We start from the raw sequence: 25,295 nt of genomic DNA, 5'->3' as shown, positions 1-25,295 counted from the left end.
AAAATGTATCATAAGAAACAAGGTTTAGAAGTGTTTGTCCTGTATCTAGGGGATGTAAGAAAGGTCAGGAAATATATATATATTTTTTTTTTACACACATTTAACCCCTTTTTTGGGTAGGCACAAAACTACCTCCATCCTTCCATTCATTCAGAGGAGTCCTGTTGCACTGACGGATTTTGATGGAGATTGTTTTATTTAGTTACTTAGATTGACTCTAGGGGATTTTTTATTTTTTTATGTAAGAAAAGAAAGGTAGTGTTTCATGAAGACGATCTGTGAAGACAAGCATTAAACTCGTGAATTATGGACAACTCATGAACTATGGTGTAAACATGTTTTGATTCAGCTCATATATTCTATTGACTGTAGGCTCCCTGTCCTGTGTGTGTTCATGCCTCGGCTGAGAGGGTAGGCTCCCTGTCCTGCGTGTGTTCGGCTGAGAGGGCAGGCTACCGGCGGTGGTGCTCCCTGTCCTGCGTGTGTTCCTCGGCTGAGAGGTAGGCTACCGGCGGTGGTGCTCCCTGTCCTGCGTGTGTTCGGCTGAGAGGGCAGGCTACCGGCGGTGGTGCTCCCTGTCCTGCGTGTGTTCCTCGGCTGAGAGGGTAGTCTACCGGCGGTGGTGCTCCCTGTCCTGCGTGTGTTCCTTGGCTGAGAGGTAGGCTACCGGCGGTGGTGCTCCCTGTCCTGCGTGTGTTCCTCGGCTGAGAGGTAGTCTACCGGCGGTGGTGCTCCCTGTCCTGCGTGTGTTCCTCGGCTGAGAGGTAGGCTACCGGCGGTGGTGCTCCCCGTCCTGCGTGTGTTCGGCTGAGAGGGCAGGCTACCGGCGGTGGTGCTCCCTGTCCTGCGTGTGTTCCTCGGCTGAGAGGTAGGCTACCGGCGGTGGTGCTCCCTGTCCTGCGTGTGTTCGGCTGAGAGGGCAGGCTACCGGCGGTGGTGCTCCCTGTCCTGCGTGTGTTCCTCGGCTGAGAGGTAGGCTACCGGCGGTCGTGCTCCCTGTCCTGCGTGTGTTCCTTGGCTGAGAGGTAGGCTACCGGCGGTGGTGCTCCCTGTCCTGCGTGTGTTCCTCGGCTGAGAGGTAGTCTACCGCGGTGGTGCTCCCTGTCCTGCGTGTGTTCCTCGGCTGAGAGGTAGGCTACCGGCGGTGGTGCTCCCCGTCCTGCGTGTGTTCGGCTGAGAGGGCAGGCTACCGGCGGTGGTGCTCCCTGTCCTGCGTGTGTTCCTCGGCTGAGAGGTAGGCTACCGGCGGTGGTGCTCCCTGTCCTGCGTGTGTTCGGCTGAGAGGGCAGGCTACCGGCGGTGGTGCTCCCTGTCCTGCGTGTGTTCGGCTGAGAGGGCAGGCTACCGGCGGTGGTGCTCCCTGTCCTGCGTGTGTTCCTCGGCTGAGAGGTAGGCTACCGGCGGTGGTGCTCCCTGTCCTGCGTGTGTTCCTCGGCTGAGAGGTAGTCTACCGGCGGTGGTGCTCCCTGTCCTGCGTGTGTTCCTCGGCTGAGAGGTAGGCTACCGGCGGTGGTGCTCCCTGTCCTGCGTGTGTTCGGCTGAGAGGGTAGTCTACCGGCGTTGGTGCTCCCTGTCCTGCGTGTGTTCGGCTGAGAGGGCAGGCTACCGGCGGTGGTGCTCCCTGTCCTGCGTGTGTTCCTCGGCTGAGAGGTAGGCTGTCCTGCGTGTGTTCGGCTGAGAGGGCAGGCTACCGGCGGTGGTGCTCCCTGTCCTGCGTGTGTTCCTCGGCTGAGAGGTAGGCTACCGGCGGTGGTGCTCCCTGTCCTGCGTGTGTTCCTCGGCTGAGAGGTAGTCTACCGGCGGTGGTGCTCCCTGTCCTGCGTGTGTTCCTCGGCTGAGAGGTAGGCTACCGGCGGTGGTGCTCCCTGTCCTGCGTGTGTTCCTCGGCTGAGAGGTAGTCTACCGGCGGTGGTGCTCCCTGTCCTGCGTGTGTTCCTCGGCTGAGAGGTAGGCTACCGGCGGTGGTGCTCCCTGTCCTGCGTGTGTTCGGCTGAGAGGGTAGTCTACCGGCGGTGGTGCTCCCTGTCCTGCGTGTGTTCGGCTGAGAGGGCAGGCTACCGGCGGTGGTGCTCCCTGTCCTGCGTGTGTTCCTCGGCTGAGAGGTAGGCTACCGGCGGTGGTGCTCCCTGTCCTGCGTGTGTTCCTCGGCTGAGAGGTAGTCTACCGGCGGTGGTGCTCCCTGTCCTGCGTGTGTTCCTCGGCTGAGAGGTAGTCTACCGGCGGTGGTGCTCCCTGTCCTGCGTGTGTTCGGCTGAGAGGGCAGGCTACCGGCGGTGGTGCTCCCTGTCCTGCGTGTGTTCCTCGGCTGAGAGGTAGGCTACCGGCGGTGGTGCTCCCTGTCCTGCGTGTGTTCCTCGGCTGAGAGGTAGGCTACCGGCGGTGGTGCTCCCTGTCCTGCGTGTGTTCGGCTGAGAGGGTAGTCTACCGGCGGTGGTGCTCCCTGTCCTGCGTGTGTTCGGCTGAGAGGGCAGGCTACCGGCGGTGGTGCTCCCTGTCCTGCGTGTGTTCCTCGGCTGAGAGGTAGGCTACCGGCGGTGGTGCTCCCTGTCCTGCGTGTGTTCGGCTGAGAGGGCAGGCTACCGGCGGTGGTGCTCCCTGTCCTGCGTGTGTTCCTCGGCTGAGAGGTAGGCTACCGGCGGTGGTGCTCCCTGTCCTGCGTGTGTTCCTCGGCTGAGAGGTAGTCTACCGGCGGTGGTGCTCCCTGTCCTGCGTGTGTTCCTCGGCTGAGAGGTAGGCTACCGGCGGTGGTGCTCCCTGTCCTGCGTGTGTTCCTCGGCTGAGAGGTAGTCTACCGGCGGTGGTGCTCCCTGTCCTGCGTGTGTTCCTCGGCTGAGAGGTAGGCTACCGGCGGTGGTGCTCCCTGTCCTGCGTGTGTTCGGCTGAGAGGGCAGGCTACCGGCGGTGGTGCTCCCTGTCCTGCGTGTGTTCCTCGGCTGAGAGGTAGGCTACCGGCGGTGGTGCTTCCTGTCCTGCGTGTGTTCCTCGGCTGAGAGGTAGTCTACCGGCGGTGGTGCTCCCTGTCCTGCGTGTGTTCCTCGGCTGAGAGGTAGTCTACCGGCGGTGGTGCTCCCTGTCCTGCGTGTGTTCGGCTGAGAGGGCAGGCTACCGGCGGTGGTGCTCCCCTGTCCTGCGTGTGTTCCTCGGCTGAGAGGTAGGCTACCGGCGGTGGTGCTCCCTGTCCTGCGTGTGTTCCTCGGCTGAGAGGTAGGCTACCGGCGGTGGTGCTCCCTGTCCTGCGTGTGTTCGGCTGAGAGGGTAGTCTACCGGCGGTGGTGCTCCCTGTCCTGCGTGTGTTCGGCTGAGAGGGCAGGCTACCGGCGGTGGTGCTCCCTGTCCTGCGTGTGTTCCTCGGCTGAGAGGTAGGCTACCGGCGGTGGTGCTCCCTGTCCTGCGTGTGTTCGGCTGAGAGGGCAGGCTACCGGCGGTGGTGCTCCCTGTCCTGCGTGTGTTCCTTGGCTGAGAGGTAGGCTACCGGCGGTGGTGCTCCCTGTCCTGCGTGTGTTCCTCGGCTGAGAGGTAGTCTACCGGCGGTGGTGCTCCCTGTCCTGCGTGTGTTCCTCGGCTGAGAGGTAGGCTACCGGCGGTGGTGCTCCCCGTCCTGCGTGTGTTCGGCTGAGAGGGCAGGCTACCGGCGGTGGTGCTCCCTGTCCTGCGTGTGTTCCTCGGCTGAGAGGTAGGCTACCGGCGGTGGTGCTCCCTGTCCTGCGTGTGTTCCTCGGCTGAGAGGTAGGCTACCGGCGGTGGTGCTCCCTGTCCTGCGTGTGTTCCTCGGCTGAGAGGTAGTCTACCGGCGGTGGTGCTCCCTGTCCCGCGTGTGTTCCTCGGCTGAGAGGTAGGCTACCGCGGTGGTGCTCCCTGTCCTGCGTGTGTTCGGCTGAGAGGGTAGTCTACCGGCGGTGGTGCTCCCTGTCCTGCGTGTGTTCGGCTGAGAGGGTAGGCTACCGGCGGTGGTGCTCCCTGTCCTGCGTGTGTTCCGGCTGAGAGGGCAGGCTACCGGCGGTGGTGCTCCCTGTCCTGCGTGTGTTCCTCGGCTGAGAGGTAGGCTACCGGCGGTGGTGCTCCCTGTCCTGCGTGTGTTCCTCGGCTGAGAGGTAGGCTACCGGCGGTGGTGCTCCCTGTCCTGCGTGTGTTCCTCGGCTGAGAGGTAGGCTACCGGCGGTGGTGCTCCCCTGTCCTGCGTGTGTTCGCTGAGAGGGCAGGCTACCGGCGGTGGTGCTCCCTGTCCTGCGTGTGTTCCTCGGCTGAGAGGTAGGCTACCGGCGGTGGTGCTCCCTGTCCTGCGTGTGTTCCTCGGCTGAGAGGTAGGCTACCGGGCGGTGGTGCTCCCTGTCCTGCGTGTGTTCCTCGGCTGAGAGGTAGGCTACCGGCGGTGGTGCTCCCTGTCCTGCGTGTGTTCCTCGGCTGAGAGGTAGGCTACCGGCGGTGGTGCTCCCTGTCCTGCGTGTGTTCCTCGGCTGAGAGGTAGTCTACCGGCGGTGGTGCTCCCTGTCCTGCGTGTGTTCCTCGGCTGAGAGGTAGGCTACCGGCGGTGGTGCTCCCCTGTCCTGCGTGTGTTCGTCGGCTGAGAGGGTAGTCTACCGGCGGTGGTGCTCCCTGTCCTGCGTGTGTTCGGCTGAGAGGGCAGGCTACCGCGGTGGTGCTCCCTGTCCTGCGTGTGTTCCTCGGCTGAGAGGTAGGCTACCGGCGGTGGTGCTCCCTGTCCTGCGTGTGTTCCTCGGCTGAGAGGTAGTCTACCGGCGGTGGTGCTCCCTGTCCTGCGTGTGTTCAGCTGAGAGGGTAGTCTACCGGCGGTGGTGCTCCCTGTCCTGCGTGTGTTCGGCTGAGAGGGCAGGCTACCGGCGGTGGTGCTCCCTGTCCTGCGTGTGTTCCGGGCTGAGAGGGTAGTCTACCGGCGGTGGTGCTCCCTGTCCTGCGTGTGTTCGGCTGAGAGGGCAGGCTACCGGCGGTGGTGCTCCCTGTCCTGCGTGTGTTCCTCGGCTGAGAGGTAGGCTACCGGTGGTGGTGCTCCCTGTCCTGCGTGTGTTCCTCGGCTGAGAGGTAGTCTACCGGCGGTGGTGCTCCCTGTCCTGCGTGTGTTCCTCAGCTGAGAGGTAGTCTACCGGCGGTGGTGCTCCCTGTCCTGCGTGTGTTCCTCGGCTGAGAGGTAGTCTACCGGCGGTGGTGCTCCCTGTCCTGCGTGTGTTCCTCGGCTGAGAGGTAGGCTACCGGCGGTGGTGCTCCCTGTCCTGCGTGTGTTCGGCTGAGAGGGCAGGCTACCGGCGGTGGTGCTCCCTGTCCTGCGTGTGTTCCTCGGCTGAGAGGTAGGCTACCGGCGGTGGTGCTCCCCGTCCTGCGTGTGTTCCGGCTGAGAGGGCAGGCTCACCGCGGTGGTGCTCCCTGTCCTGCGTGTGTTCCTCGGCTGAGAGGTAGGCTACCGGCGGTGGTGCTCCCTGTCCTGCGTGTGTTCCTCGGCTGAGAGGTAGGCTACCGGCGGTGGTGCTCCCTGTCCTGCGTGTGTTCCTCGGCTGAGAGGTAGTCTACCGGCGGTGGTGCTCCCTGTCCTGCGTGTGTTCCTCGGCTGAGAGGTAGGCTACCGGCGGTGGTGCTCCCTGTCCTGCGTGTGTTCGGCTGAGAGGGTAGTCTACCGGCGGTGGTGCTCCCTGTCCTGCGTGTGTTCGGGCTGAGAGGGCAGGCTACCGGCGGTGGTGCTCCCTGTCCTGCGTGTGTTTCGGCTGAGAGGGCAGGGCTACCGGCGGTGGTGCTCCCTGTCCTGCGTGTGTTCCTCGGCTGAGAGGTAGGCTACCGGCGGTGGTGCTCCCTGTCCTGCGTGTGTTCCTCGGCTGAGAGGTAGTCTACCGGCGGTGGTGCTCCCTGTCCTGCGTGTGTTCCTCGGCTGAGAGGTAGTCTACCGGCGGTGGTGCTCCCTGTCCTGCGTGTGTTCCTCGGCTGAGAGGTAGGCTACCGGCGGTGGTGCTCCCTGTCCTGCGTGTGTTCGGCTGAGAGGGTAGTCTACCGGCGGTGGTGCTCCCTGTCCTGCGTGTGTTCGGCTGAGAGGTAGGCTACCGGCGGTGGTGCTCCCTGTCCTGCGTGTGTTCGGCTGAGAGGGCAGGCTACCGGCGGTGGTGCTCCCTGTCCTGCGTGTGTTCCTCGGCTGAGAGGTAGGCTACCGCGGTGGTGCTCCCTGTCCTGCGTGTGTTCCTCGGCTGAGAGGTAGTCTACCGGCGGTGGTGCTCCCTGTCCTGCGTGTGTTCCTCGGCTGAGAGGTAGTCTACCGGCGGTGGTGCTCCCTGTCCTGCGTGTGTTCCTCGGCTGAGAGGTAGTCTACCGGCGGTGGTGCTCCCTGTCCTGCGTGTGTTCCTCGGCTGAGAGGTAGTCTACCGGCGGTGGTGCTCCCTGTCCTGCGTGTGTTCCTCGGCTGAGAGGTAGGCTACCGGCGGTGGTGCTCCCTGTCCTGCGTGTGTTCGGCTGAGAGGGCAGGCTACCGGCGGTGGTGCTCCCTGTCCTGCGTGTGTTCCTCGGCTGAGAGGTAGGCTACCGGCGGTGGTGCTCCCCTGTCCTGCGTGTGTTCCTCGGCTGAGAGGTAGGCTACCGGCGGTGGTGCTCCCTGTCCTGCGTGTGTTCCTCGGCTGAGAGGTAGTCTACCGGCGGTGGTGCTCCCTGTCCTGCGTGGTGTTCCTCGGCTGAGAGGTAGGCTACCGGCGGTGGTGCTCCCTGTCCTGCGTGTGTTCGGCTGAGAGGGTAGTCTACCGGCGGTGGTGCTCCCTGTCCTGCGTGTGTTCGGCTGAGAGGGCAGGCTACCGGCGGTGGTGCTCCCTGTCCTGCGTGTGTTCCTCGGCTGAGAGGTAGGCTACCGGCGGTGGTGCTCCCTGTCCTGCGTGTGTTCGGCTGAGAGGGTAGTCTACCGGCGGTGGTGCTCCCTGTCCTGCGTGTGTTCGGCTGAGAGGGCAGGCTACCGGCGGTGGTGCTCCCTGTCCTGCGTGTGTTCCTCGGCTGAGAGGTAGGCTACCGGCGGTGGTGCTCCCTGTCCTGCGTGTGTTCCTCGGCTGAGAGGTAGGCTACCGGCGGTGGTGCTCCCTGTCCTGCGTGTGTTCCTCGGCTGAGAGGTAGGCTACCGGCGGTGGTGCTCCCTGTCCTGCGTGTGTTCCTCGGCTGAGAGGTAGTCTACCGGCGGTGGTGCTCCCTGTCCTGCGTGTGTTCCTCGGCTGAGAGGTAGTCTACCGGCGGTGGTGCTCCCTGTCCTGCGTGTGTTCCTCGGCTGAGAGGTAGGCTACCGGCGGTGGTGCTCCCTGTCCTGCGTGTGTTCGGCTGAGAGGGCAGGCTACCGGCGGTGGTGCTCCCTGTCCTGCGTGTGTTCCTCGGCTGAGAGGTAGGCTACCGGCGGTGGTGCTCCCCGTCCTGCGTGTGTTCGGCTGAGAGGGCAGGCTACCGGCGGTGGTGCTCCCTGTCCTGCGTGGTGTTCCTCGGCTGAGAGGTAGGCTACCGGCGGTGGTGCTCCCTGTCCTGCGTGTGTTCCTCGGCTGAGAGGTAGGCTACCGGCGGTGGTGCTCCCTGTCCTGCGTGTGTTCCTCGGCTGAGAGGTAGTCTACCGGCGGTGGTGCTCCCTGTCCTGCGTGTGTTCCTCGGCTGAGAGGTAGGCTACCGGCGGTGGTGCTCCCCTGTCCTGCGTGTGTTCAGCTGAGAGGGTAGTCTACCGGCGGTGGTGCTCCCTGTCCTGCGTGTGTTCGGCTGAGAGGGCAGGCTACCGGCGGTGGTGCTCCCTGTCCTGCGTGTGTTCCGGCTGAGAGGGCAGGCTACCGGCGGTGGTGCTCCCTGTCCTGCGTGTGTTCCTCGGCTGAGAGGTAGGCTGCCGGCGGTGGTGCTCCCTGTCCTGCGTGTGTTCCTCGGCTGAGAGGTAGTCTACCGGCGGTGGTGCTCCCTGTCCTGCGTGTGTTCCTCGGCTGAGAGGTAGTCTACCGGCGGTGGTGCTCCCTGTCCTGCGTGTGTTCCTCGGCTGAGAGGTAGGCTACCGGCGGTGGTGCTCCCTGTCCTGCGTGTGTTCGGCTGAGAGGGTAGTCTACCGGCGGTGGTGCTCCCTGTCCTGCGTGTGTTCTCGGCTGAGAGGTCAGGCTACCGGCGGTGGTGCTCCCTGTCCTGCGTGTGTTTCGGCTGAGAGGGCAGGCTACCGGCGGTGGTGCTCCCTGTCCTGCGTGTGTTCCTCGGCTGAGAGGTAGGCTACCGGCGGTGGTGCTCCCTGTCCTGCGTGTGTTCCTCGGCTGAGAGGTAGTCTACCGGCGGTGGTGCTCCCTGTCCTGCGTGTGTTCCTCGGCTGAGAGGTAGTCTACCGGCGGTGGTGCTCCCTGTCCTGCGTGTGTTCCTCGGCTGAGAGGTAGTCTACCGGCGGTGGTGCTCCCTGTCCTGCGTGTGTTCCTCGGCTGAGAGGTAGTCTACCGGCGGTGGTGCTCCCTGTCCTGCGTGTGTTCCTCGGCTGAGAGGTAGGCTACCGGCGGTGGTGCTCCCTGTCCTGCGTGTGTTCGGCTGAGAGGGCAGGCTACCGGCGGTGGTGCTCCCTGTCCTGCGTGTGTTCCTCGGCTGAGAGGTAGGCTACCGGCGGTGGTGCTCCCTGTCCTGCGTGTGTTCCTCGGCTGAGAGGTAGGCTACCGGCGGTGGTGCTCCCTGTCCTGCGTGTGTTCCTCGGCTGAGAGGTAGTCTACCGGCGGTGGTGCTCCCTGTCCTGCGTGTGTTCCTCGGCTGAGAGGTAGGCTACCGGCGGTGGTGCTCCCTGTCCTGCGTGTGTTCGGCTGAGAGGGTAGTCTACCGGCGGTGGTGCTCCCTGTCCTGCGTGTGTTCGGCTGAGAGGGCAGGCTACCGGCGGTGGTGCTCCCTGTCCTGCGTGTGTTCCTCGGCTGAGAGGTAGGCTACCGGCGGTGGTGCTCCCTGTCCTGCGTGTGTTCGGCTGAGAGGGTAGTCTACCGGCGGTGGTGCTCCCTGTCCTGCGTGTGTTCGGCTGAGAGGGCAGGCTACCGGCGGTGGTGCTCCCTGTCCTGCGTGTGTTCCTCGGCTGAGAGGTAGGCTACCGGCGGTGGTGCTCCCTGTCCTGCGTGTGTTCCTCGGCTGAGAGGTCAGGCTACCGGCGGTGGTGCTCCCTGTCCTGCGTGTGTTCCTTGGCTGAGAGGTAGGCTACCGGCGGTGGTGCTCCCTGTCCTGCGTGTGTTCCTCGGCTGAGAGGTAGTCTACCGGCGGTGGTGCTCCCTGTCCTGCGTGTGTTCCTCGGCTGAGAGGTAGGCTACCGCGGTGGTGCTCCCGTCCTGCGTGTGTTCGTGGCTGAGAGGGCAGGCTACCGGCGGTGGTGCTCCCTGTCCTGCGTGTGTTCCTCGGCTGAGAGGTAGGCTACCGGCGGTGGTGCTCCCTGTCCTGTGTGTGTTCCTCGGCTGAGAGGTAGGCTACCGGCGGTGGTGCTCCCTGTCCTGCGTGTGTTCCTCGGCTGAGAGGTAGTCTACCGGCGGTGGTGCTCCCTGTCCTGCGTGTGTTCTCGGCTGAGAGGTAGGCTACCGGCGGTGGTGCTCCCTGTCCTGCGTGTGTTCAGCTGAGAGGGTAGGCTACCGGCGGTGGTGCTCCCTGTCCTGCGTGTGTTCGGCTGAGAGGGCAGTCTACCGGCGGTGGTGCTCCCTGTCCTGCGTGTGTTCGGCTGAGAGGGCAGGCTACCGGCGGTGGTGCTCCCTGTCCTGCGTGTGTTCCTCGGCTGAGAGGTAGGCTACCGGCGGTGGTGCTCCCTGTCCTGCGTGTGTTCCTCGGCTGAGAGGTAGGCTACCGCGGTGGTGCTCCCTGTCCTGCGTGTGTTCCTCGGCTGAAGGTAGGCTACCGGCGGTGGTGCTCCCTGTCCTGCGTGTGTTCCTCGGCTGAGAGGTAGGCTACCGGCGGTGGTGCTCCCTGTCCTGCGTGTGTTCCTCGGCTGAGAGGTAGGCTACCGGCGGTGGTGCTCCCTGTCCTGCGTGTGTTCCTCGGCTGAGAGGTAGGCTACCGGCGGTGGTGCTCCCTGTCCTGCGTGTGTTCCTCGGCTGAGAGGTAGTCTACCGGCGGTGGTGCTCCCTGTCCTGCGTGTGTTCCTCGGCTGAGAGGTAGGCTACCGGCGGTGGTGCTCCCTGTCCTGCGTGTGTTCAGCTGAGAGGGTAGTCTACCGGCGGTGGTGCTCCCTGTCCTGCGTGTGTTCGGCTGAGAGGGCAGGCTACCGGCGGTGGTGCTCCCTGTCCTGCGTGTGTTCGGCTGAGAGGGCAGGCTACCGGCGGTGGTGCTCCCTGTCCTGCGTGTGTTCCTCGGCTGAGAGGTAGGCTACCGGCGGTGGTGCTCCCTGTCCTGCGTGTGTTCCTCGGCTGAGAGGTAGGCTACCGGCGGTGGTGCTCCCTGTCCTGCGTGTGTTCCTCGGCTGAGAGGTAGTCTACCGGCGGTGGTGCTCCCTGTCCTGCGTGTGTTCCTCGGCTGAGAGGTAGGCTACCGGCGGTGGTGCTCCCTGTCCTGCGTGTGTTCTGGCTGAGAGGTCAGGCTACCGGCGGTGGTGCTCCCTGTCCTGCGTGTGTTCCTCGGCTGAGAGGTAGTCTACCGGCGGTGGTGCTCCCTGTCCTGCGTGTGTTCTCGGCTGAGAGGTAGTGCTACCGGCGGTGGTGCTCCCTGTCCTGCGTGTGTTCCTCGGCTGAGAGGTAGGCTACCGGCGGTAGTGCTCCCTGTCCTGCGTGTGTTCCTCAGCTGAGAGGTAGGCTACCGGCGGTGGTGCTCCCTGTCCTGCGTGTGTTCCTCGGCTGAGAGGTAGTCTACCGGCGGTGGTGCTCCCTGTCCTGCGTGTGTTCCTCGGCTGAGAGGTAGGCTACCGGCGGTGGTGCTCCCTGTCCTGCGTGTGTTCGGCTGAGAGGGCAGGCTACCGGCGGTGGTGCTCCCTGTCCTGTGTGTGTTCCTCGTTTGAGAGGTAGGCTACCGGCGGTGGTGCTCCCTGTCCTGCGTGTGTTCCTCGGCTGAGAGGTAGGCTACCGGCGGTGGTGCTCCCTGTCCTGCGTGTGTTCCTCGGCTGAGAGGTAGTCTACCGGCGGTGGTGCTCCCTGTCCTGCGTGTGTTCCTCGGCTGAGAGGTAGGCTACCGGCGGTGGTGCTCCCTGTCCTGCGTGTGTTCGGCTGAGAGGGTAGTCTACCGGCGGTGGTGCTCCCTGTCCTGCGTGTGTTCGGCTGAGAGGGCAGGCTACCGGCGGTGGTGCTCCCTGTCCTGCGTGTGTTCCTCGGCTGAGAGGGCAGGCTACCTGCGGTGGTGCAGTCCTAGTGGAGGGTTAAAGCAAGTAAATGCCGTTTTCTGAAAAATGCATTGAACGTACAGTACCAGTCAAAAGTTTGGACACACCTATTCATTCCAGGGTTTTTCTTTATTTTTACTATTTTCTACATTGTAGAATAATAGTGAAGACATCAAAATTATGAAATAACACATATGGAATCATGTAGTAACCAAAAAAGTGTTAAACAAATCAAAATATATTTGATATTTGAGATTCTTCAAATAGCCACCCTTTGCCTTGATGACAGCTTTGCACACTCTTGGCATTCTCTCAACCAGCTTCACCTGGAATGCTTTTCCAACATTCTTGAAGGAGTTCCCACATAAGCTGAGCACTTGTTGGCTGCTTTTCCCTCACTCTGCGGTCCGACTCATCCCAAACCATCTCAATTGGGTTGAGGTCGGGGGAATGTGGAGGCCAGGTCATCTGATGCAGCACTCCATCCCTCTCCTTCTTGGTAAACCAGATGGGATGGCGTATCGCTGCAGAATGCTGTGGTAGCCATGCTGGTTAAGTGTGCCTTGAATTCTAAATATATCACAGACCGTGTCACCAGCAAAGCACCCCCACACCATAACACCTCCTCCTCCATGCTTTACGGTGGGAACTACACATGCGGAGATCATCCGTTCACCCACACCGCATCTCACAAAGACATGGCGGTTGGAACCAAAAATCTAACATTTGGGCTCAAGACCAAAGGACACATTTCCAACGGTCTAATGTCCATTGCTCGTGTTTCTTGGCCCAAGCAAGTATCTTCTTCTTATTGGTGTCCTTTAGTAGTGGTTTCTTTGCAGCAATTCGACCATGAAGGCCTGCTTCACACAGTCTCCTCTGAACAGTTGATGTTGAGATGTGTCTGTTACTTGAACTCTGTGAGGCTGGTAACTCTAATGAACTTATCCTCTGCAGCAGAGGTAACTCTGGGTCTTCCATTCCTGTGGTGGTCCTCATGAGAGCCAGTTTCATCATAGCGCTTGATGGTTTTTGCGACTGCACTTGAAGAAACTTGAAAAGTTATTGAAATGTTCCGCATTGACTTACCTTCATGTCTTAAAGTAATGATGGACTGTCGTTTCTCTTTGCTTATTTGAGCTGTTCTTGCCATAATATGGACTTGGTCTTTTACCAAATAGGGCTATCTTCTGTATACCCCCCCTACCTTGTCACAACACAACTGAATGGCTCAAACGCATTAAGAAGGAAAGAAATTCCACAAATTAACTTTTAAGAAGGCACACCTTTTAATTTAAATGCATTCCAGGTGACTACCTCATGAAGCTGGTTGAGAGAATGCCAAGAGTGTGCAAAGCTGTCATCGAGGCAAAGGGTGGCTATTTGAAGAATCTCAAATATAAAATATATTTTGATTTATTTAACACTTTTATGGTTACTATATGATTCCATGTGTGTTATTTCATAGTTTTGATGTCTTCACTATTATTCTACAATGTAAAAAAGTAGTACAAATTAAGAAAAACCCTTGAATGAGTAGGTGTGTCCAAACTCTTGACTGGCAGTGTATAAGGGAGCGCTACTTTGTTCAGAGTTTTCCCCCCTATTTGTTTACCACTACACACTGGCTACTGGTAGGCCTGTTTGAAGTTCATAGAACTAATCAATATAGACCTAATCAATATAGAACTAATTAATATAGAACTAATCAATATAGACCTAATCAATATAGACCTAATTAATATAGAACTAATTAATATAGACCTAATCAATATAGACCTAGTTAATATAGAACTAATCAATATAGAACTAATCAATATAGACCTAATCAATATAGACCTAATTAATATAGAACTAATTAATATAGAACTAATCAATATAGAACTAATCAATATAGACCTAATTAATATAGAACTAATCAATATAGACCTAATCAATATAGACCTAATTAATATAGAACTAATCAATATAGAACTAATCAATATAGACCTAATTAATATAGACCTAATCAATATAGACCTAATCAATATAGACCTAATTAATATAGAACTAATCAATATAGAACTAATCAATATAGACCTAATCAATGGCTGAATGTCATTAGGCACACTTGTGGTGTTTTGTAACAGATGTCTGTTTCCATTCATCAAATGGCACGAGTATACATACAGTTTGGATACTGGAATTATTTTGGAGTGGACGAACATGCACAGGTAGCCTGCTTTTTGAAGTGATTTGTTTGACAATCAGATGAAAATATCATGACTGGTTGTGTGTTCATGCCACATTAAAAGGTAATACAATTTTTACAGTTTACATTTTTACAGTTTAAATCTTTATTATTAGGTCCATAATAAAATGTGTGTGGACGTGCAAGCGCCTGCACTCAATAGAGACCCCCGAACATCATGGTGTAATTCACAGTGTGTTTAAATAACACATTGTGAGGAAAGAAATTCCACCTGGTTAAATAAACGTGAAATAAACAATAAAAAAATTAAAATGCTGCTTTACCTTTATACAGCTGTTCTATGGGCTTGGCCTCGGAGGTACTAGGGGCTCGGAGATACCGCGGGAAGACATGTTTTATCACCCTGGTAACAGAATAATACAACTGGTTGTTACTAACAACAGTTATCACATAGAAACAATATTTCAGATTAGTTTTTTAAAGCTAGAATACTTACGACATCCTTTATTTTATTTTTTATAAATAAATGATATACACTGAGTACACAAAACATTAATGACACCTACTCTTTCCAGGACATACTGTAGACTGATCAGGTGAAAGCTATGATCCCTTATTGATGTCACCTGTTAAATCCACTTCAATCAGTGTAGATGAAGGGGAGGAGACAGGTTAAAGAAGGATTTTTAAGCCTTTAGACAATTGAGACATGGATTGTGTATGTGTGCCATTCAGAGGGTGAATGGGCAAGACAAAATATTTAAGTGCCTTTGAGCGGGGTAGGTTGTAGTTTCCTGTGTGTATCAAGAATGGTCCACTACCCAGCCAACTTGACACAACTGTGAGAAGCATTGGAGTCAACATGGGCAAGCATCCCTGTGGAACGCTTTTGACACCTTGTAGAGTCCATGCCCCACTGATTCTTGAAGAATATAACTTGCCGTAAAACTTCAATTAATAGCCTGGGCGTTTATTTGCTTAAATCACTGAACACAACAGGCGCTTTTTAGCGACAGGCTTCTATTTGAGCCAGGCTTCTATTTCCTTAACGCACCAACTTTTGCTCATTTGCATAGTTAATTGTTTAATTCCAGCATTCCACTTTCACCATTTTAATCAATTTCTTCATTTCCTGCACTAACCTGTTATCATTCACACACAGTAACCAGGTTTCCATCCAACCTTAGTATGTTGGATGCAAAATGTCACAACAGGCCAGATGGAAACGGCACATTTTTCGGTAAACTTTCCAAATGTCGACAAGACAAAATACACTAGACAAGGTGGGTTTTTTGTGTCAGTAAAATTAATGATGTGAGAAATTGCGGTGGAAACGCTTTTATGTGCAAATATTGATATAATGACCATCATATCGATGAAGTCACGCGATGACATGTTGTGTGGTCCTCCCACTACAACTCGGGAAAGCATGCAGCTTATTAGGCTACAGATGAAATAAGTTACACTATATATACAGCAGTATGTGGACACCCCTTCAAATGAGTGGATTCGGCTATTTCAGCCACACCCGTTGCTGACAGGCGTATAAAATTCGAGCAGACAGCCATGCAATCTCCATAGACAAACATTGGCAGTAGAATGGCCTTACTGAAGAGCTCAGTTACTTTCAACGTGGCACCGTCATAGGATGCCACCTTTCTAACAAGTCAGTTCGTCAAATTGCTGCCCTGCCAGAGCTGCCCAGGTCAACTGTAAGTGCTGTTATTGTGAAGTGGACACGTCTAGGAGCAACAACGGCTCAGCCGCGAAGTGGTAGGCCACACAAGCTCACAGAACGGGACCGCCGAGTACTGAAGCACGTAGCGCGTAAAAATTGTCTGTCCTCGGTTGCAACACTCACTACCGAGTTCCAAACTGCCTCTGGAAGCAACGTAAGCACAATAACTGTTTGTCGGGAGCTTCATGAAATGGGTTTCCATGGCCGAGCAGCTGCACACAAGTCTAAGATCCCCATGCGCAATGCCAAGCGTCGGTGTAAAGCTCACCGCCATTGGACTCTGGAGCAGTGGAAACGCGTTCTCTGGAGTGATGAATCACGCTTCACCATCTGGCAGTCCAACGGACGAATCTGGGTTTGGCGGATGCCAGGAGAACGCTACAGTGGCTTGCGAAAGTATTAACCCCCCTTGGCATTTTTCCTATTTTGTTGCCTTACAATCTGGAATTAAAATTGATTTTGGGGGGGTTTGTCTCATTTGATTTACACAACATGCCTACCACTTTGAAGATGCTAAATATTTTGTATTGTGAAACAAACAAGAAATACGTTTTTTTTTTTTACTTGGGCGTGCATAACTATTCACCCCCCCAAAGTCAATACTTTGTAGAGCCACCTTTTGCAGCAATTACAGCTGCAAGTCTCTTGGGGTATGTCTCTATAAGCTTGGCACATCTAGCCACTGGGATTTTTGCCCATTCTTCAAGGCAAAACTGCTCCAGCTCCTTCAAGTTGGATGGGTTCCGCTGGTGTACAGCTATCTTTAAGTCATACCACAGATTCTCAATTGGATTGATAGCAAAGGGGGTGAATACATATGCACACACCACTTTTCCGTTATTTATTTTGTAGAATATTTTGAAAGTTACATTTTTCATTTTACATCACCAATTTGGACTATTTTGTGTATGTCCATTACATGAAATCCAAATAAAAATCAATTTAAATTACAGGTTGTAATGCAACAAAATAGGAAAAAAGCCAAGGGGGATGAATACTTTTGCAAGGCATTGTACCTGCCCGAATGCATAGCGCCAACTGTAAAGTTTGGTGGAGGAGGAATAATGGTCTGGGGCTGTTTTTCATGGTTCGGGCTAGGCCCCTTCGTTCCAGTTAAGGGAAATCTTAACGCTACAGCATACAATGACATTCTAGACAATTCTGTGCTTCCAACTTTGTGGCAACAGTTTGGGGAAGGCCCTTTCCTGTTTCAGCATGACAATGCCCCTGTGCACAAAGCGAGGTCCATACAGAAATGGTTTGTCAAGATCGGTGTGGAAGAAATTGACTGGCCTGCACTTCACTACATAAAAGCAAATTTTTTTGTGACAAAACCATCAGTAGAGCTGAAAATGCGATGGAAACCCATTTAACTTGTATTTTTTATTCGGTATAAGGGAATTTAACCGCAAAATAAATGTTTATGGACACTACGTCATAACACACAGACCTTTATCCGCAACAAGTCAATTTGATGGAAACACACCTCTGGAGGGAAAATGCGCATATTTAATTGATTTAGATCTTAGAATATTTGCATGAAAATCTGTCGCCAATTGGTTGGAAACCTAGCTAGTGTCACGTTTATTGTGTCTCAGTATGCCTCTATTTAAAAAAATGACCATGACAAGAATAAACTAACCTCTTTGACTGTGCATTTTCGGCAGTTGTTACTTTCTAGGTTTCTGTACTCCCGAAGTTGTTGACTGTTTTTGTGCTTGCCAGTTAGCTAGCAGTTCTCAGCTGTTAGCAGCCAACGGCTAGCAGTTCTCAGCTGTTAGCAGCCAATGGCTAGTAGTTCACAGATGTTAGCAGCCAGTTAGCTAGCAGTTCTCAGCTGTTAGCAGCAAATGGCTAGCAGTTCTCAGCTGTTAGCAGCAAACGGCTAGCAGTTCTCAGCTGTTAGCAGCCAGTTACATTTACATTACATTTACGTCATTTAGCAGACGCTCTTATCCAGAGCGACTTACAAATTGGAGCTAGCAGTTCTCAGCTGTTAGCAGCCAGTTAGCTAGCAGTTCTCTGCTGTTAGCAGCCAGTTAGCTAGCAGTTCTCAGCTGTTAGCAGCCAGTTAGCTAGCAGTTCTCAGCTGTTAGCAGCCAGTTAGCTAGCAGTTCTCAGCTGTTAGCAGCCAGTTAGCTAGCAGTTCTCAGCTGTTAGCAGCCAATGACTAGCAGTTTCTTACTGGCGATAAAAACAGATGATTGCCATCATTTTTTCGAGTCATTACTGAATTATTGAATGTAACAAATCAAACATTAAACCTCGTAAACAATTCATGGTAATTAATGGTAACCTCGTAAATAATTCATTTAGACCCGGCATTAAATGTGAAACAAGCGTTTATTTGCTGAAATGCGTGCCGTTGCCCATCTATTAAAAGGGACAGGTGGCTTTTTGAGACTCAGCGTTGAAGTTTTACGGTTTAAATGCCTCATGAGTTTAGTTCAACTGTCGTACTTAATCAGAACCCAAAATGTATGTTTGTAAACAACGTAAATGTAAACAAACACTGCATAGCCTCAAAACATTGTTATAATTTTGAAAGTGGTTACATTTCTCAGCTTTTTACCAAAACAGAGGCGGGGCGCTTTGTTATTGTTTCAAATGCAGATTCTAGCTATAAGATAAAAGTAGTTTGATAAAAAAAATCTAAAGAATAATTGACCCATAGAAAGTACACTCACACTCCGCCTCGTCTTGTCCCGTTGAGCAGGAGGCTCAGCTCCAGTTTGGTTGGATCATCCAGGAACGTCACCTTCTTCCCAGTCGCAAACTCAGCCTTCGCTCCCAGAGTCAGGTTCCTGATTGAAATGATCAGATCATCTTTTATAATCTCAAACAGGTTTATGAGACTTTAAAGCAAAATGTAATATGACACATTTATGTGATTAAAATGAATCTGTATGGCTGAGAAAATAAAGATCCTCTTATCTCTACTCTACTAATCTCTACTCTACTCATCTCTACTCTACTAATCTCTACTCATCTCTACTCTACTAATCTCTACTCTACTCATCTCTACTCTACTCATCTCTACTCATCTCTACTCTACTAATCTCTACTCTACTAATCTCTACTCTACTAATCTCTACTCATCTCTACTCTACTAATCTCTACTCTACTAATCTCTACTCTACTCATCTCTACTCTACTCATCTCTACTCTACTAATCTCTACTCTACTAATCTCTACTCATCTCTACTCTACTAATCTCTACTCTACTAATCTCTACTCATCTCTACTCTACTAATCTCTACTAATCTCTACTCTACTAATCTCTACTAATCTCTACTAATCTCTACTATACTAATCTCTACTCTACTAATCTCTACTCTACTAATCTCTACTCATCTCTACTCTACTAATCTCTACTCTACTAATCTCTACTAATCTCTACTCTACTAATCTCTACTCATCTCTACTCTACTAATCTCTACTCATCTCTACTCTACTAATCTCTACTAATCTCTACTAATCTCTACTATACTAATCTCTACTAATCTCTACTCTACTAATCTCTACTCATCTCTACTCTACTCATCTCTACTCTACTCATCTCTACTCATCTCTACTCATCTCTACTCTACTAATCTCTACTAATCTCTACTCTACTAATCTCTACTCTACTAATCTCTACTCATCTCTACTCTACTAATCTCTACTAATCTCTACTCATCTCTACTCTACTAATCTCTACTCTACTAATCTAATATGACACATACTTCACGTATCGTTTTGTTGTTTTGTTATTTGTGAAAAGTACTCATTAAAAGATGTACGCCTATCACGCTGCGCCTTGGTCCGCTTCTTACAACGATCGTGACAGAAGATCCCACCAAAATAGGACCAAGCAGCGTGTGCAGGAGCAAACGCCGGGTATGGAACAGGAGGTTACTCTGGTAGATGCCCTCCTCGGTTGGGGGAGAATCACAGAGGAGGAGGCCGTCCGCTACCGGAGGGCGATGAGGGAGGATGCCCAGGCAGGAGAGGAGAAGCGGCGCCAACCGGGCCGTCGTCGGACAGGCGAGAGGCAATCCCAAGTAATTTTTTGGGGGGGCACACGGCATGGACAACGGGGCTGCTGGAGGCAGCTACAGGGCGAGTTTGCGGACTAGGAGAGGAGGCCACCAGGTTACGGGGGCCATTGGTCATGAGGGGGAAGGAGAGTGTAGAGGCACGGCGAGAGGTACTGGGGTGTGTTACCAGTCCGGTCCGGCCCGTTCCTGATCCCCGCACAAGGCCAGTGGTGTGTGTTCCCAGTACGGTCCGGCCTGTTCCTGTCCCTCGCACCAAGCCTGTGGTGCGCGTCGCCAGCCCGGTCCGGCCTGTTCCTGCTCCCCGCACCAAGCCTGTGGTGCGCGTCGCCAGCCCGCCCCGGCCTGTTCCTGCTCCCCGCACCAAGCCTGTGGTGTGCGTCGCCAGCCCGCCCCGGCCCGTTCCTGCTCCCCGCACCAAGCCTGTGGTGCGCGTCGTCAGCCCGGTCCGGCCCGTTCCTGCTCCCCGCACCAAGGCAGTGGTGCGCGTCGCCAGCCCGGTCCGGCCCGTTCCTGCTCCCCGCACCAAACCAGTGGTGCGCGTCGCCAGCCCGGTCCGGCCCGTTCCTGCTCCCCGCACCAAGCCAGTGGTGCGCGTCGTCAGCCCGGTCCGGCCCGTTCCTGCTCCCCGCGCACCAAGCCTGTGGTGCGCGTCGTCAGCCCGGTCCGGCCCGTTCCTGCTCCCCGCACCAAGCCTGTGGTGCGCGTCGTCAGCCCGGTCCGGCCCGTTCCTGCTCCCCGCACCAAGCCTGTGGTGCGCGTCGCCAGCCCGGTCCGGCCCGTTCCTGCTCCCCGCACCAAGCCAGTGGTGCGCGTCGCCAGCCCGGTCCGGCCCATTCCTGCTCCCCGCACCAAGCCAGTGGTGCGCGTCATCAGCCCGGTCCGGCCCGTCCTGCTCCCCGCACCAAGCCAGTGGTGCGCGTCGCCAGCCCGGTCCGGCCCGTTCCTGCTCCCCGCACCAAGCCAGTGGTGCGCGTCGTCAGCCCGGTCCGGCCCGTTCCTGCTCCCCGCACCAAGCCAGTGGTGCGCGTCGTCAGTCCGGCACAGCCCGTGCCTGTTCCACCGGTGCCTGCTCCACACCGGAGCCTGAGCAGTCCGCTCCACCGGTGTCCAGTCCAGCTCCGGCCAGCGGGGCCAGACCAGACCAGGGGCGCTACGGGGGGGTAGCGAGAGAGTGGTGGTCACGCCCAGAGCCGTATCCGCCTCCGAGGCGGAATGCCCACCCGGCCCCTCCCCTGTTGGGTTTGGTTGGCGCGGTCGCAGTCCGCGCCTTTGGGGGGGGGGGGTACTGTCACGCCCTGGCTCTGGGGACTCTTATATGTTGAGCCAGGGTGTGGATTTTCTATGTGTGATTTTTTATGTTGTGTTCTAGTTCGTGTTTTCTATGTTGGCCAGGGTGGTTCCCAATCAGAGGCAGCTGATTCTCGTTGTCTCTGATTGGGAACCATACTTAGGCAGCCTGTTGGCACTAGTTATTTGTGGGATCTTGTTCTGTATAGGTTTGTGTTGGTGAACCTTTAGACTTCACGTATCGTTTTGTTGTTTTGTTATTTGTGAAAAGTACTCATTAAAAGATGTACGCCTATCACGCTGCGCCTTGGTCCGCTTCTCACAACGATCGTGACTGGTGCAATCTTACTAGCAGCAATATCCTTGCCTGTGAAGCCCTTTTTGTGCAAAGCAATGATGACAGCACGTGTTTCCTTGCAGGTAACCATGGTTAACAGAGGAGGAACAATGATTTCAAGCACCACCCTCCTTTTAAAGCTTCCAGTCTGTTATTCTAACTCAATCAGCACGACAGAGTGATCTCCAGCCACTATACTGCTCTACACTACTCTACACTACTCTACTCTTAGACGGACCAGGTCGTAGTGAACACTCACCGCTGGACATACCAAGCTACAGGGATGGGGAACTGTTCTTACCGCTGGACAGACCAAGCTACAGGGATGGGGAACTGTTCTTACCGCTGGACAGACCAAGCTACAGGGATGGGGAACTGTTCTTACCGCTGGACAGACCAAGCTACAGGGATGGGGAACTGTTCTTACCGCTGGACAGACCAAGCTACAGGGATGGGGAACTGTTCTTACCGCTGGACAGACCAAGCTACAGGGATGGGGGAACTGTTCTTACCGCTGGACAGACCAAGCTACAGGGATGGGGAACTGTTCTTACCGCTGGACAGACCAAGCTACAGGGATGGGGAACTGTTCTTACCGCTGGACAGACCAAGCTACAGGGATGGGGAACTGTTCTTACCGCTGGACAGACCAAGCTACAGGGATGGGGAACTGTTCTTACCGCTGGACAGACCAAGCTACAGGGATGGGGAACTGTTCTTACCGCTGGACAGACCAAGCTACAGGGATGGGGAACTGTTCCTACCGCTGGACAGACCAAGCTACAGGGATGGGGAACTGTTCCTACCGCTGGACAGACCAAGCTACAGGGATGGGGGAACTGTTCTTACCGCTGGACAGACCAAGCTACAGGGATGGGGAACTGTTCTTACCGCTGGACAGACCAAGCTACAGGGATGGGGAACTGTTCTTACCGCTGGACAGACCAAGCTACAGGGATGGGGAACTGTTCTTACCGCTGGACAGACCAAGCTACAGGGATGGGGAACTGTTCTTACCGCTGGACAGACCAAGCTACAGAGATGGGGAACTGTTCTTACCGCTGGACAGACCAAGCTACAGGGATGGGGAACTGTTCTTACCGCTGGACAGACCAAGCTACAGGGATGGGGAACTGTTCTTACCGCTGGACAGACCAAGCTACAGGGATGGGGAACTGTTCTTACCGCTGGACAGACCAAGCTACAGGGATGGGGAACTGTTCTTACCGCTGGACAGACCAAGCTACAGGGATGGGGAACTGTTCTTACCGCTGGACAGACCAAGCTACAGGGATGGGGAACTGTTCTTACCGCTGGACAGACCAAGCTACAGGGATGGGGAACTGTTCTTACCGCTGGACAGACCAAGCTACAGGGATGGGGAACTGTTCTTACCGCTGGACAGACCAAGCTACAGGGATGGGGAACTGTTCTTACCGCTGGACAGACCAAGCTACAGGGATGGGGAACTGTTCTTACCGCTGGACAGACCAAGCTACAGGGATGGGGAACTGTTCTTACCGCTGGACAGACCAAGCTACAGTGATGGGGAACTGTTCCTTGGAGTTGAGCATCTCCATGATGTTAGTTCTACTGGGAGGACTGATGGTCCACAGACTGTTAGAGCTGCCCTCCAACTCAGCTATGGTCAGGTCCTCTGGCATGTAGGACTCCAACCACTGCATCGCTTTCTGTAGAGAGGAGAGGAGGAGAGGAGGAGGGGAAGAGAAGGAGAGGAGGAGAGGAGGAGCGGAGGAGAGGAGGAGAGGAGGAGGGGAAGAGAAGGAGAGGAGGAGAGGAGGAGCGGAGGAGAGGAGGAGAGGAGGAGAGGAGGAGGGGAAGAGAGGAGGTGAGGAAGAGAGGAGGAGAGGAAGAGAGGAGGAGAGGAGGAGAGGAGGAGAGGAGGAGAGGAGAGGAGAGGAAGAGAGGAGGAGAGGAGAGGAGGAGAGGAGGAGAAGAGAGGAGGTGAGGAGGAGAGGAAGAGAGGAGGAGAGGAGAGGAAGAGAGGAGAGGAGGTGAGGAGGAGAGGAGGAGGAGAGGAGGAGGGGAAGAGAGGAGGTGAGGAGGCGAGGAGAGGAGGAGAGGAGCGGAAGAGAGGAGGGAAGTTAACATTATCCCTCTGTTACAATGTAGATTTGTCCTGTGCTTGGCTACCAACCCAGTGAGACAACACACATAGTAGTTGCATAAAATACATAAAATCCTTGTAACCGTGCACTTACAGGGTAGGACAGGTATGACCTCATGAAGGTGCCATGGAAGTCATGGTTGGAGACTCCTCTGAGCTGGTTCTGCTGAGCACTCATGGTGAAGATGGGCTGGAAGACATAATGTAGGATGGAATCTACAGAACATCTTAGGCAAAAAGCAGGTCACCAAAAACTGGCTGGCTGACTGACGGATCAATCCCGATCCCGATCAACTGATGGACCTATCAGTAGTAGAGCCTTAGTTCTTCTACAGTACCTGGAACCCGGCCAGGGTGATGGAGAAGGAGACGTCCAGTGGTTTGTTGACCACCCCCACCACAGACTTGACCAGAGACATGAAGAGTAGAGGGAACCAGATGATACAGATGAGAAGCATGACGATCATCCCTCCCATCCCATACTTCACCACCGGCTTCTTAGCTTGGCCCCGCGGCTGGGGGTACCTCTGGAGGGGAGAGGAGGACTATAGTTATGGGCTGGGGGTACCTCTGGAGAGGAGGACTATAGTTATGGGCTGGGGGTACCTCTGGAGAGGAGAGGAGGACTATAGTTATGGGCTGGGGGTACCTCTGGAGGGGAGAGGAGGACTATAGTTATGGACTGAGGGTACCTCTGGAGGGGAGAGGAGGACTATAGTTATGGACTGAGGGTACCTCTGGAGGGGAGAGGAGGACTATAGTTATGGGCTGAGGGTACCTCTGGAGGGGAGAGGAGGACTATAGTTATGGACTGGGGGTACCTCTGGAGGGGAGAGGAGGACTATAGTTATGGGCTGGGGGTACCTCTGGAGGGGAGGGGAGAGGAGGACTATAGTTATGGGCTGGGGGTACCTCTGGAGGGGAGAGGAGGACTATAGTTATGGGCTGGGGGTACCTCTGGAGGGGGAGAGGAGGACTATAGTTATGGGCTGAGGGTACCTCTGGAGGGGAGAGGAGGACTATAGTTATGGGCTGGGGTACCTCTGGAGGGGAGAGGAGGACTATAGTTATGGGCTGAGGGTACCTCTGGAGGGGAGAGGAGGACTATAGTTATGGACTGGGGGTACCTCTGGAGGGGAGAGGAGGACTATAGTTATGGACTGAGGGTACCTCTGGAGGGGAGAGGAGGACTATAGTTATGGACTGGGGTACCTCTGGGGGGAGAGGAGGACTATAGCTATGGGCTGAGGGTACCTCTGGAGGGGAGAGGAGGACTATAGTTATGGGCTGGGGGTACCTCTGGAGGGGGAGAGGAGGACTATAGTTATGGGCTGAGGGTACCTCTGGAGGGGAGAGGAGGACTATAGTTATGGGCTGGGGGTACCTCTGGAGGGGGGAGGGGAGGACTATAGTTATGGGCTGGGGGTACCTCTGGAGGGGGAGGGGAGAGGAGGACTATCGTTATGTGCTGAGGGTACCTCTGGAGGGAGGGGAGGGGAGGACTATCGTTATGTGCTGAGGGTACCTCTGGAGGGGAGAGGAGGACTATAGTTATGGGCTGAGGGTACCTCTGGAGGGGAGAGGAGGACTATAGTTATGGGCTGGGGGTACCTCTGGAGGGGGGAGAGGAGGACTATAGTTATGGGCTGGGGTACCTCTGGAGGGGAGAGGAGGACTATAGTTATGGGCTGGGGGTACCTCTGGAGGGGAGAGGAGGACTATAGTTATGGGCTGAGGGGTACCTCTGGAGGGGAGAGGAGGACTATAGTTATGGACTGGGGGTACCTCGGGAGGGGAGAGGAGGACTATAGTTATGGACTGGGGGTACCTCTGGAGGGGGAGAGGAGGACTATAGTTATGGGCTGAGGGGTACCTCTGGAGGGGGAGAGGAGGACTATCGTTATGTGCTGAGGGTACCTCTGGAGGGGAGAGGAGGACTATAGTTATGGGCTGAGGGTACCTCTGGAGGGGAGAGGAGGACTATCGTTATGTACTGAGGGTACCTCTGGAGGAGGGAGAGGAGGACTATAGTTATGGGCTGAGGGTACCTCTGGAGGGGAGAGGAGGACTATCGTTATGGACTGAGGGTACCTCTGGAGGGGAGAGGAGGACTATAGTTATGGGCTGAGGGTACCTCTGGAGGGGAGGGGAGAGGAGGACTATCGTTATGGGCTGAGGGTACCTCTGGAGGGGAGAGGAGGACTATAGTTATGGGCTGGGGGTACCTCTGGAGGGGAGAGGAGGACTATAGTTATGGGCTGGGGGTACCTCTGGAGGGGAGAGGAGGACTATAGTTATGGGCTGGGGTACCTCTGGAGGGGAGAGTTGAAGGACTATAGTTATGGGC

The 25,295-nt window shown here is 55.3% G+C and overlaps 1 protein-coding gene across 1 annotated transcript in view; it reads right to left on the bottom strand.

Annotated features, from left to right (window-relative positions):
* LOC121581626 (piezo-type mechanosensitive ion channel component 2-like) overlaps positions 1-25,295 on the bottom strand; it is a 107,776-nt gene that overhangs the window by 5,029 nt on the left and 77,452 nt on the right. The window contains exons 33-37 of the mRNA XM_045224922.1: positions 23,287-23,475; positions 23,043-23,138; positions 22,342-22,511; positions 17,844-17,960; positions 13,742-13,821 (exon numbers count right to left, since the gene is read on the bottom strand). Coding sequence (XP_045080857.1) covers positions 13,742-13,821; positions 17,844-17,960; positions 22,342-22,511; positions 23,043-23,138; positions 23,287-23,475 — 652 coding nt within the window. The remainder of the gene's footprint in view (positions 1-13,741; positions 13,822-17,843; positions 17,961-22,341; positions 22,512-23,042; positions 23,139-23,286; positions 23,476-25,295) is intronic.

Source organism: Coregonus clupeaformis, chromosome 14 (genome assembly GCF_020615455.1).
Source record: "Coregonus clupeaformis isolate EN_2021a chromosome 14, ASM2061545v1, whole genome shotgun sequence".
NCBI lineage: Eukaryota > Metazoa > Chordata > Actinopteri > Salmoniformes > Salmonidae > Coregonus > Coregonus clupeaformis.
The sequence above is the reverse complement of the archived record's forward strand: the minus strand, read 5'-3'. Positions and strand labels throughout refer to the sequence as shown.